This window comes from Somniosus microcephalus, chromosome 31 (genome assembly GCF_052327205.1).
Source record: "Somniosus microcephalus isolate GS21.2 chromosome 31, FLI_Smic_1.0, whole genome shotgun sequence".
In the NCBI taxonomy this organism is placed as follows: Eukaryota; Metazoa; Chordata; class Chondrichthyes; order Squaliformes; family Somniosidae; genus Somniosus; species Somniosus microcephalus.
Window position 1 is genome coordinate 42,361,793 of NC_141017.1, and position 12,999 is coordinate 42,374,791.

Genomic DNA, 12,999 nt, shown 5'->3' on the forward strand with positions numbered 1-12,999 from the left:
TATTGCCTCTCCTCGTTCTTCCTACCAAAATGTATCACTTTGCACTTTCCTGCATTAAATTTCATCTGCCACGTGTCCGCCCGTTTCACCAGCCTGTCTATGTCCTCTTGAAGTCTATTCCTATCCTCCTCACTGTTCACTATACTTCCAAGTTTTGTGTCATCTGCAAATTTTGAAATTGTGTCCTGTACACCCACATCCAAGTCATTAATATATATTAATAAAAGCAGTGATCCTAGAACCAACCCCTGGGGAACTCCACTGTATACCTTCCTCCAGTCTAAAAAACAACCGTTCACTACTACTCTCTGTTTCCTGTCACCTAGCCAATTTCGTATCCATGCTGCCACTGTCTCTTTTATTCCATGGGTTTCAACTTCGCTGGCAAGCTTATTATGTGTCACTTTATCAAATGCCTTTTGGAAATCCATGTACACTACGTCAACTGCATTACCCTCATCAACCCTCTCTGTTACCTCATCAAAAAACTCAATCAAGTTAGTTAAACACGATTTGCCTTTAACAAATCTGTGCTGGCTTTCCTTAATTAATGCATACTTGTCCAAGTGACTGTTAATTTTGTCCCGGATTATCATTTCTAAAATAGAGGTTGCCTTGTGCTCGTGGAAAAGAGAGCCAACGATGTGTAAAGAAGAGAGAACATATTGTGTCAATACACATGTGTGTGTGTTTCAGGGATGTCACTGCAGGAATAAATGCAACCACTTACCTTAGCAAACCACTTGAGGCTGATGAAGAAACTGTCTGGCACCTCTCTCAGACAGCCCACAGTGCAGCTTGCTAAGAAGGGTGCCTCTAATATCCAAACATGCCATGCATGCTTGTCAGGGCCTCTGTTAACATTACCTCCAGAGCGCTCTCACTAAAGAGAGCTGCTCTCCCTCCCCCAGGATTTGTTGTACATCTGGCTCATTTCCTAGACTTGCACCAGTACCAAAACAATTGAACCTTTCCCCCATAACAGGAAGTTCAGACACAGCTTTAAGGTGTTGAAGTTGGACTTGTAAAGCTCTGCCCAGGAACTCCCACTGAGCGGTCTTTGTGCCTCAGAGTGTGGCAGATTGGGCTCAGAGTGACTTAGCGTATGTTAATGAGAGGACCTTGGAAAATCTCTATACACGGATGGTGTACAATGCCTTGCACCACCAGTATGCCAGCAGCAGAATTTCACCCCCATGGTCGCAGTTTTAAGATTACTTACCTCCACATAATCAGGTAAAGCTGTGTCAAGCATGGTGAGATCTGTTAAAAACGTCCCTAGGTATGGAACCATCCCCTGGGCCACTTCCTGTGAGAAAAAGTGAGATGGATTTCATAGTCAATAACAGCCCTCTGAATTCCAGTCATTCAGCACCAGACACGGCCTTGAGCTTCAGAGACCAATTCTCCGTCTCCCTGAAACCAGAGCCCGACTTCCCGGACCCTGACTCCAGGGGCTGACACCCCGTGACCCCGGATCCCGACTCCCTCTGACCCCAGATTCTGACCCCCTGTGACCCCGGACCCTGAACCCCTGTGACCCTGGATCCTTACCCCCGTGACGCCAGACACTGACCCCAGGACCTGAAGTCCTGTGACCCCGGAATCTGACTCCTCATGGCCCCGGATCCTGAAGTCCCGTGACCACGGACCCTGACTTCCTGTGACCCTGGATCCTGACACCCCCTTGACCCCAGGGCCTGACCCCAGACCTTGACCCCCCCGTGACCCTGACTCCGTGTCTGTGAAGCTGCACTTACCGAGTCCTCACTGGGTGAATGCTGCTTTCCGGAGGAAATGTGGGGTTCCTTGCAACTGCTTTTGTCACTGACAGAGGTGGCGATTCCTTCCTGTGTGGGAATCAGAGACTGGTTGAGAATCAATAAGGTAACTGTTGTGTATGTACCTTTAAGGGAATAACTGGTCTCAGACTGCAGTACCGGCAGTGACCACCCCTGTATAAAAGGCTCTAGCAGGCTTCTGTAGTTTCAGTTTCCAGGTTGTCTCCATTCAGTAAAGACTTGTTATAATCAACTCCTGCAGTCCGTGTCTCAATTATACACGGACATAATACTGGCGACGAGTAAGAAACGAACTTACCTGCAACTCAGCAGCACCTCAGACGATGTTATTGAAGGTTGAAGCCAGAAGAAAGAAAAAATAAATAAATAAATAATCCAATGAAACTCGAGAAATGGGCGTCGACCGTGGGCAACCGCCCTACAAATCATCGAATTGAAAAGTGCAGGAGAGACTGTCGAGAGCCAGGCTTGGTTCTCCAGTCTGTGGTTTCCCAGCTAATCGGGCTGGTGGCAGGGAGTGCACTGATCCTTCCTGGGCTGCGGCGGGCTAGAGCTCGATCGGGTGGCTCTGCAACGGGGCCGGGCAGTGAGTCGGGAAGCAAAGAGAGACAGAGAGGGTGGAGCGCACACGGCGCGGCCGGTGCTTCGAAGCCGGGCAGCGTTCGGACCTAAGAAGAGGGAGGGAAGTGTCCCAGAGGGTCCGCTCCACGACGGGAACGGTTCTTCAATTAACGGAGCAAATATTGAAGTGCGATAGAAAAATAAAAATACCGCGGAGAGCGGCATTGGCAGCAGCGATCGGGGAGGCGCGAAGACCATAGGGCGTCGCCATTACAAGATAGTAAAATAAATATAATCGCCAGCAACAGCGTTGGCAGCGGCGGGAAAGTGCGGGAGGCGCCATCTTAACTCGGCGGGGAAGAAGGAAAAGCGCGGGAGGTGCCATTTTGATCCATCGGGGATGAAGGCAAAGCGCAGGAGGCGCCATCTTAGATTTTCAAGATACATAGAAGATAGGAGCAGGAGTAGGCCATTCGGCCCTTCGAGCCTGCTCCGCCATTCAATGCGATCATGGCTGATCATCCAAATTCAGTACCCGGTCCCTGCCTTCTCCCCATATCCCTTGATCCCTTTAGCCTTAAGAAATATATCCAACTCTTTCTTGAATATACTTAATGAACTGGCCTCCACCGCCCTCTGTGGCAGAGAATTCCACAGGTTCACCACTCTCTGGGTGAAGAAATTCCTCCTCATTTCAGTCCTAAATGGCTTACCCCTTATCCTTAGACTATGACCCCTGGTTCTGGACTCCCCGGCCATCAGAAACATCCTTCCTGCATCTAGTCTGACCAGGCCTGACAGAATTTTATAGGTTTCGATGAGATCCCCTCTCAATCTTCTAAACTCGTGAGTATAAGCCCAATCGACACAATCTCTCCTCATACGTCATTCCTGCCATCCCAGGTATCAGCCTGGTGAATCTTTGCTGAACTCCTTCCATGGCAAGAACATCCTTCCTCAGATAAGGCGACAAAAACTGCACACAATACTCAAGATGTGGTCTCACCAAGGCCCTGTACAACTGCAGCAAGACATCCTTGTTCCTGTACTCAAACCCTCTTGCTACGAAGGCCAACATACAATTTGCCTTCTTAACCGCCTGCTGCACCTGCATGCTTACCTTCAGCGACTGGTGCACAAGGACACCCAGGTCTCTTTGCACTTCCCCTTCTCCCAATCTATTACCATTCAAATAATAATCTGCCTTCCTGTTTTTGCCACCAAAGTGGATAACCTCACATTTATCCACATTATAGTGCATTTGCCATGTTTCTGCCCAATCACCCAACCTATCCAAATCGTGCTGGAGTTTCACGACATCCTCCTCACAGCATACCCTCCCCCCCAGCTTTGTGTCGTCTGCAAATTTGGAGATATTACATCCAATTCCCTCGTCCAGATCATTAATATATATTGTGAACAGCTGGGGTCCTAGGACCGATCCTTGCGGTACCCCACTAGTCACTGCCTGCCACTCGGAAAACGACCCATTTATTCCAACTCTTTGCTTTCTGTCCGCCAACCAGTTCTCTATCCAAGTCAATACCTTGCCCCCGATCCCATGTGCCTTAATTTTGCACGCTAATCTCTTATGCGGGACCTTATCGAAAGCCTTCTGAAAGTCCAAATACACCACATCCACTGGTTCTCCCTTATCTATTTTACCAGTTACATCCTCAAAAAATTCCAGTAGATTAGTCAAGCATGATTTACCTTTTGTAAATCCATGTTGACTTTGTCCGATCCAGTCACTGCTTTCCAAGTGCTCTGCTATTACATCTTTTATAATGGACTCTAGCATTTTCCCCACTACCGATGTCAAGTTTACCGGTCTATAATTCCCCGCCTTTTCTCTACCACCTTTTTGAATAGTGGGGTAACATTAGCTACCCGCCAATCCATGGGTACCGTTCCAGAGTCTATCGAGTTCTGGAAGATGACCAGCAATGCATCTACTATTTCTAGGGCCACTTCCTTAAGTACCCTGGGATGTAGATTATCAGGCCCTGGGGATTTATCGGCCTTCAGTCCCATCAATTTTCCTAACACCATTTCCCTACAAATACTGATTTCTTTCAGTTCCACCCTTTCATCAGACCCTATGTTCCCCGGCATCTCTGGGAGGTTATTTGTGTCCTCCTTTGTGAAGACAGAACCAAAATATGTATTTAGTTGGTCTGCCATTTCTTTGTTCCCCATTATAAATTCCCCCGATTCTGACTGCAAGGGACCTACGCTTGACTTCACCAATCTTTTTCTCTTCACATATCTATAAAAGCTTTTACAGTCAGTTTTTATGTTCTCTGCAAGCTTACTCTCATATTCTATTTTCCCTTTCTTAATTAATCCCTTTGTCCTCCTTTGTTGAATCCTGAACTGCTCCCAATCCTCAGGATTATTGCTTTTTCTGGCCAATTTATATGCCCTCTCCTTGGACCTTATGCTATCCCTAATTTCCCTTGTTAGCCACGGTTGGGTCACCTTTTCTGTTTTATTTTTATGCCAAACTGGGATGAACAAATTCTGTAGTTCATCCATTCGGTCTTTGAATGTTTGCCATTGCCTATCCACCGTCAACCCTTTGAGTGCCATTCCCCAATCAATCCTACCCAACTCGCTCCTCAGACCATCATAGTTTCCTTTATTTAAATTGAGGACCCTAGTCTCCGAGTCAACTACTTCATTCTCCATCTTAATAAAGAATTCGATCATATTATGATCGCTCCGACCCAAGGGGCCTCGTACAACAAGATTGCTAATTAATCCTTTCTCGTTACATAATACCCAGTCTAAGATGGCCTGATCTCTGGTTGGTTCCTCGACATATTGGTCCAGGAAACCATCCCGTAAACACTCCAGATGCCAAAGATTGGCGATATCACTGCCTTCGATAATGCAATAGAAGACTGGACCACGTATGTGGAAAGAGTCGAGGTATATTGCGAGGCAAACGAAATAGCCGATGAGAAAAAGGCATCGGTATTGCTAAATTTAATGGGCGCAAGAACGTACGGCCTATTGCGGGACCTGATTACTCCAGCCAAACCGAAGGTGAAGAGTTTTAACGAAATTGTTGCTATCCTACAGGAACACCTAAATCCTACACCGCTGCTGATAGCAGAAAGATTTAAATTCCACAGGAGAAATCAGCATAAAAATGAGAGCAATGCTGATTACCTTACGGAACTATGCAAGCTATCAAAGCACTGCCAGTTCGGAGCAGGACTGGCAGATACCTTACGGGACAAATTTGTCTGTGGACTCCTGAGTGAAGGAACCCAGAAGAGGTTACTCTCAGAGAAAGAGCTGACGCTAGATAAGGCTTTCAGTGTGGCAGTATCGTATGAAGCAGCAGCAAGGGGAGCTGCAGAAATACAACAAAACCACAGGAATACGGCACCCACGAAATGACACGGGGATTTGCAAAATGTTATCGCTGCGGCAGAACAAACCATGACCAGAAGGACTGCTGGTCCAAGGACAAAATATGCAGGCAATGCGAAAAGATGGGACACATTGCACGAGTTTGCAGGTCTGGGAAGAAGACCAACGACAACAAAAAGGCTACTAAGGAGCCGTACAGGAAAGTACAAAAGATGACGGACAGTAGTTCCGAAGACCAGATGAGCGATAGTGAATCCGGGAACAAGAGACTAAGCTGTCTCAAACTTCACAACGTAATCGCAAAAGAGGATCACCGAACCATTTGGGTCACCCTCACGATAGCAGGGTCCCAAGTCAAAATGGAATTGGATACAGGATCAGCTCTAACTGTCATGAATCGACGAGACTACGAGCGGCTATTCTCACACATACCCTTGAGAGAGACATCCATTGTCTTGAGGACGTATACGGGGCAAAAAGTATACCCCAGAGGAAAAATAAGGGTGCCTGTCGAATACAACGGCAAGAAAATACGGAAATTGTATCTCTACATTCTGCAAGATGGTGGACCACCATTATTGGGACGTGAATGGATCAGAAAGATAAGTTTAGACTGGCACTCCATTCAGGCACTGATGGTGGCTGGTAAAAAGGATGACGACGTCACTCCGGGACGATTGTCAACAATCTTAGCTGACGCCAAAGAGGTATTTCAACAAGAACTGGACACTCTTAAAGGCGTAACCGCCTCGATAAAAATAGAGGAGAATGCAATTCCCAAGTTTTTCAAAGCAAGACCGGTACCATATGCAATTCGCCCAGCCGTCGAGGCAGAGCTGGAGAATCTGGAGAATGCAGGCGTGTTATCTAAGGTAGACTGGAGCGAGTGGGCGACACCCATCATTCCTGTCATGAAGAAAACGTTAAACAATAAGTCTGAGGAGCCAAGGAAGGTTTGCATCTGTGGGGACTTCAAGGTGACGGTGAACCCAGTCCTTCACACAGTACAATATCCTCTTCCAAGGATAGAAGATATCTTCGCCTCACTATCTGGAGGGAAGCGTTTTACAAAAATTGACCTAGCACAAGCATATTTGCAGATGGAGGTTGAAGAATCCACTAGGAAGTATCTCACGATAAACACTCACAAAGGTCTTTACCAGTATAATCGACTGGTATTCGGAGTAGCATCAGCTCCGGCGATATGGCAAAGAACGATGGAACAAGTCCTGCAAGGGATTCCGGGGACTCAGTGTTACTTGGACGACATCCTAGTGACAGGTGAAGATGACAGTGAACTCCTTGCCAACCTAGAGCAGGTGCTCACTAGACTACGTGAACATGGGCTACGAGCCAATCGCCCCAAGTGCGAGTTTTTTAAGAAACAGATATCGTATTGTGGCCACGTGATTGATGAAGAGGGGTTGCATAAGTCCCCTGACAAAATTGAAGCGGTAGTTAAGGCTCCAGCGCCTGAAAATGTGTCGCAACTGAGGTCATTCCTCGGATTGGTGAATTACTACCATAAGTTTTTGCCGAATTTGTCCACAATTCTGCATCCACTGAACGCCCTTCGACAAACGGGAGTAGCATGGAAATGGAGCGATGAATGTAAGCGGGCCTTTCAGAAGAGTAAGGACCTAATCACTTGAAGAGAAGTATTGGCTCACTACAACCCATCACTACCGATAAGACTGGCGTGTGATGCGTCTCCCTACGGCATTGGGGCGGTACTGTCACATAAATTCCTTGATGGTTCAGAGAGGCCGATAGCTTTTGCATCACGCTCGTTAACTTCAGCCGAGCGTAACTACGCCCAGATTGACAGAGAGGCCCTCAGCCTGGTGTAGGGGGTGAAGAAGTTCAATCACTACCTGCACGGTCAGAAATTTACTCTACTAACTGATCATCAACCTCTCGTCTCCATTTTCAACCCTCAGAAGGGTGTACCGATAATGACGGCACAACGGCTACAAAGGTGGTCCCTTTTCCTAGGGGCACACCAATATGACATCGAGTACAAAGGAACTAAACAGCATGGGAATGCTGATGGATTGTTGCGCCTACCGTTGCCGATGGTGGAAGAAGAACTGGCAGTGGATCCAGTGGAGTTATTCCACTCGACTATAGTCGAATGTCTCCCTGTGATGAATGCAAACATAGAAAAGGAAACACGAAATGACCCGACACTCTCCTGGGTCTATGATTTAACGGTGAAGGGATGGCCAGCACATGGCGAACCACTGCTGCCAGCATTCTCGCCGAGAAGAGAACAGCTGTCAGTGTGCCGAGGAACCTTGATGTGTGGATCCAGAGTAGTAATTCCACCCAAATTGAAGGACAGAGTGTTCAATGAGCTTCATGAGGGTCATCTGGGAGGGGTAAAAATGAAGAACTTAGCCAGAGCGTTTGTGTGGTGGCTGGGAATCGATAGAGAAATCGAAGAGATGACCAAGAGCTGTACAGGATGTCAGAAGGTCCAAAACGCCCCACCACAAGCCCCTCTACATCCATGGGAGTGGCCCTCATCTTCATGGCAAAGGGTGCACATTGATTTTGCTGGTCCCTTTATGGACTCGATGTTTTTAATTGCGGTGGATGCACAAAGTGGCCAGAGGTAATAAAAATGTCCTCAACCACTACAGAAAAAACTATCACAGTCTTACGAACCATATTCGCCAGGAATGGGCTGCCTGAACAGATTTGCTCTGACAATGGACCATAGTTTGTGTCTGAAGAGTTCCGGAGGTTCTTAAAGAACAATAGTGTTAAGCCTTACACATCCGCCCCATATCATCCAGCCACTAATGGATTGGCCGAGAGGTTTGTTCAAACATTCAAGAAGGCTATCAAGGCAATGTGTAATGAAGATATACCCCTACAACACAAGGTGGATAACTTCTTGTTTGCCTTCCGGAATGCGACACATGCGGTTACCAACCAAACTCCAGCCATGATGTTCTTCAATCGAAGACTACGATGCCGCTTGGATTTGGTTAAGCCAAACGTCAGAAGAGATGTGGAGAACAGGCAGTTTCAGAATATGAATGAAAGGCCGACCAGGAGTTTTAAGATAGGTCAACCAGTTTTGGCCCGGTACTACCGCACAGAGAAATGGCAGCCAGGAACGATCTGTACACAGCAAGGACCTCTAATGTATACCGTGGACGTTGGAGAGAGCATTGTAAGACGCCATGCTGACCAGATTCTAGAGTCACTGGAAAACGTCAACTCCACACCACGATCTGATACACCTGGCGATGAAACCGAAGTACCAATTGCATCTACCGCAGAATCGGTGATATTGGAAGCAGACGAACCAAACAACGACATTGATCCCGACTCAACCTTGCCAGAAGAACCTGATATCCCAAAGAGGCGTTATCCAGCCAGAATCAGGAAGCCTCCTCAAAGACTGAACTTATAATTGCTTAACTTTAACCAATGTATCTAGCAACCGTAATTGTAATTGTAATTAGTTATTATTTAGTTGTTAAATGAATGTTATGTACTGTTTATCTAAAAGGGGAGGAATTGTTGTGTATGTACCTTTAAGGGAATAACTGGTCTCAGACTGCAGTAGCGGCAGTGACCACCCCTGTATAAAAGGCCCTAGCAGGCTTCTGTAGTTTCAGTTTCCAGGTTGTCTCCATTCAGTAAAGACTTGTTATAATCAACTCCTGCAGTCCGTGTCTCAATTATACACGAACATAATAGTAACGGCGGTACTAGGCTGGTCTGCCCTCCATTGGTGACTCACTAACCCTACCATAGCCAGGTACCACAGACAGTACATGGAACCAATGAGGCCTGGTCTGTTCCAGTGCAACACTCAAAGTGAAAGCAACACAACAATCATTGTGGTCTGCATGGCCCTGATTCATCACTGCCCCGATTCTGCACTAACTTGTTTATGCACTGGGACTGGAGTAGGAGGAGGATGAGGAGGGGGAAGACAATGAGGAGGAGGAGAATGATGAGGAGAGGGAGGACGATGATGAGGAGGGGGGAGGAAGTTGAGGAGAGGGCGGAGGAGGAGGACGATGAGGAGCAGGGAGGAGGATGAAGAGGAGGAGGACGATGAGAGGAAGGACGATGAAGAGGGTGGAGGACGATGAGAGCGAATACGATGAGGAGAGGGAGGACACTGAGGACAGGGAGGACGATGAGGGTGGAGGATGATGAGGAGAGGGAAGACGATGAGAGGGAGGACACTGAGGAGAGGGAGGACAATGAGGAGAGGGTGGACGATGAAGAGGGGGAGGACGATGAGAAAGGGGAGGACGATGAGGAGAGGGAGGACGATGAGGAAACATAGAAGATAGGAGCAGGAGTAGGCCATTCGGCCCCTGGAGCCTGCTCCGCCATTTAATGAGATCATGGCTGATCATCCAAATTCAGTACCCAGTCCCTGCTTTCTCCCCATATCCCTTTAGCCTCAAGAAATATATCCAACTCCTTCTTGAATATATTTAATGAATTGGCCTCAACTGCCTTTTGTGGTAGAGAATTCCACAGGTTCACCACTCTCTGGGTGAAGACATTCCTCCTCATCTCAGCCCTAAATGGCTTACCCCTTATCTTTAGACTGTGACCCCTGGTTCTGGACTCCCTTGCCATCAGGAACATCCTTCCTGCATCTAGTCTGTCTAGTCCTGTTATAATTTTATACGTTTCAATGAGATCCCCTCTCATTCTTCTAAACTCCAGCGAATATAAGCCCAATCGACCCAATCTCTCCTCATACGTCATTCCTGCCATCCCAGGTATCAGTCTGGTGAATCTTCGCTGCATTCCCTCCATGGCAAGAACATCCTTCCTCAGATAAGGCGACCAAAACTGCACACAATACTCAAGGTGTGGTCTCACCAAGGCCCTGTACAACTGCAGCAAGACATCCTTGCTCCTGTACTCGAATCCTCTCGCTATCAAGGCCATGATACCATTTGCCTTCTTAACCGCCTGCTGCACCTGCATGCTTACCTTCAGCGACTGGTGCACAAGGACACCCAGGTCTCGTTGCACTTCCCCTTCTGCCAATCTATTGCCGTTCAGATAATAATCTGCCTTCCTGTTTTTGCCAGCAAAGTGGATAACCTCACATTTATCCACGTTATATTGCATCTGCCATGCATCTGCCCAATCACCCAACCTGTCCAAATCATACTGGAGTTTCTCAGCCTCCTCCTCACAGCACACACGCCCACCCAGCTTTGTGTCATCCGCAAACTTGGAGATATTACATCTAGTTCCCTCATCTAGATCATTAATATATATTGTGAATAGCTGGGGTCCTAGCACCGATCCCTGCGGTACCCCACTAGTCACTGCCTGCCACTCGGAAAAAGACCCGTTTATTCCAACTCTTTGCTTCCTGTCTGCCAACCAGTTCTCTATCCAAGACAGTACCTTACCCCCAATCCCATGAGCCTTAACTTTACACGCTAATCTCTTATGTGGGACCTTATCGAAAGCCTTCTGAAAGTCCAAATACACCACATCCACTGGTTCTCCCTTATCTATTCTACCAGTTACATCCTCAAAAAATTCCAGTAGATTAGTCAAGCACGGTTTACCTTTTGTAAATCCATGTTGACTTTGTCCGATCCTGTCACTGTTTTCCAAGTGCTCTGCTATTACATCTTTTATAATGGACTATAGCATTTTCCCCACTACCGATGTCAGGCTTACCGGTCTATAATTCCCCATTTTCTCTCTACCAACTTTCTTGAATAGTGGGGTAACATTAGCTACCCTCCAATCCATGGGAACTGTTCCAGAGTCCATAGAATTTTGGAAGATGACCAGCAATGCATCTCCTATTTCTAGGGCCACTTCCTTAAGTACCCTAGGATGTAGATTATCAGGCCCTGGGGATTTATCGGCCTTCAATCCCATCAATTTCCCTAACACCATTTCCCTACAAATACTGATTTCATTCAGTTCCTCCCTCTCATTAGACCCTATGTTCCCCGACATCTCTGGGAGGTTATTTGTGTCCTCCTTTGTGAAGACAGAACCAAAGTATGTATTTAATTGATCAGCAATTTCTTTGTTCCCCATTATAAATTCCCCTGATTCTGACTGCAAGGGACCTACGCTTGACTTCACCAATCTTTTTCTCTTCACATATCTATAGAGGCTTTTACAGTCAGTTTTTATATTCCCTGCAAGCTTACTCTCATACTCTATGTTCACCCTCTTAATAATCCCTTTGTCCTCCTTTGCTGAATTCTAAACTGTTCCCAATCCTCAGGTTTGCTGCTTTTTCTGGTCAATTTATGTGCCCTCTCCTTGGATCTTATGCTATCCCTAATTTCCCTTGTTAGCCACGGTTGAGTCACCTTCTTTGTTTTATTTTTATGCCAAACAGGGATGAACAAATTCTGTAGTTCATCCATGCGATCTTTAAATATTTGCCATTGCTTATCCACCATCAACCCTTTAAGTAATGTTCCCCAATCCATCCTAGCCAACTCGCGCCTCATACCATCGTATGAGGAGAGGGAGGACGATGAGAAGAGGGAGGACGATGAGGAGTGGGAGGACGAAGAGGAGAGGGAGGAGGATGAGGAGGACGACGAGAAGAGGGAGGACGACGAGGAGGGGGAGGATGCTGAGGAGGCGGAGGATGCTGAGGAGGGAGGAGGACGATGAGGAGAGGGAGGACGATGAGGAGAGGGAGGACGATGAGGAGATGAAGGTTGATGAGGAGAGGGAGGCCGATGAGGAGAGGGAGGCCGATGAGGAGAGGGAGGCCGATGAGGAAAGGGAGGCCGATGAGGAAAGGGAGGCCAATGAGGAGAGGGAGGAGGATGAGGAGGGAGGAGGATGAGGAGAGGGAGGAGGATGAGGAGAGGGAGGACGATGAGGGGGAGGACGATGAGGAGAGGGAGGACGATGAGAAGGGAGAACGATGAGGAGAGGGAGGAGGATGAGGACGATGAGGAGAGGGAGGAGGATGAGGAGAGGGAGGAGGATGAGGAGAGCGAGGAGGATGAGGAGAGCGAGGAGGATGAGGAGAGCGAGGAGGATGAGGAGAGCGAGGAGGATGAGGAGGAGACGGAGGATGATGAGGAGAGGGAGGACGATGAGGAGAGGGAGGAGGAGGGGGAGGACGATGAGGAGAGGGAGGACGAGGAGGAGGGGGAGGAGGATGAGGAGGGGGAGGAGGATGAGGAGGGGGAGGAGGATGAGGAGAGGGAGGAGGATGAGGAGAGGGAGGAGGATGAGGACGATGAGGAGAGGGAGG

General features: G+C 47.7%; 1 protein-coding gene across 1 annotated transcript in view; it reads right to left on the bottom strand.

The window, feature by feature from the left end:
• The window catches only part of LOC147097820 (ral guanine nucleotide dissociation stimulator-like 1), a 119,816-nt gene that overhangs the window by 49,695 nt on the left and 57,122 nt on the right, over positions 1–12,999 (bottom strand). The window contains exons 13-14 of the mRNA XM_085971435.1: positions 1,761–1,850; positions 1,223–1,309 (exon numbers count right to left, since the gene is read on the bottom strand). Of these exons, the coding sequence (XP_085827561.1) occupies positions 1,223–1,309; positions 1,761–1,850 (177 nt within the window). The remainder of the gene's footprint in view (positions 1–1,222; positions 1,310–1,760; positions 1,851–12,999) is intronic.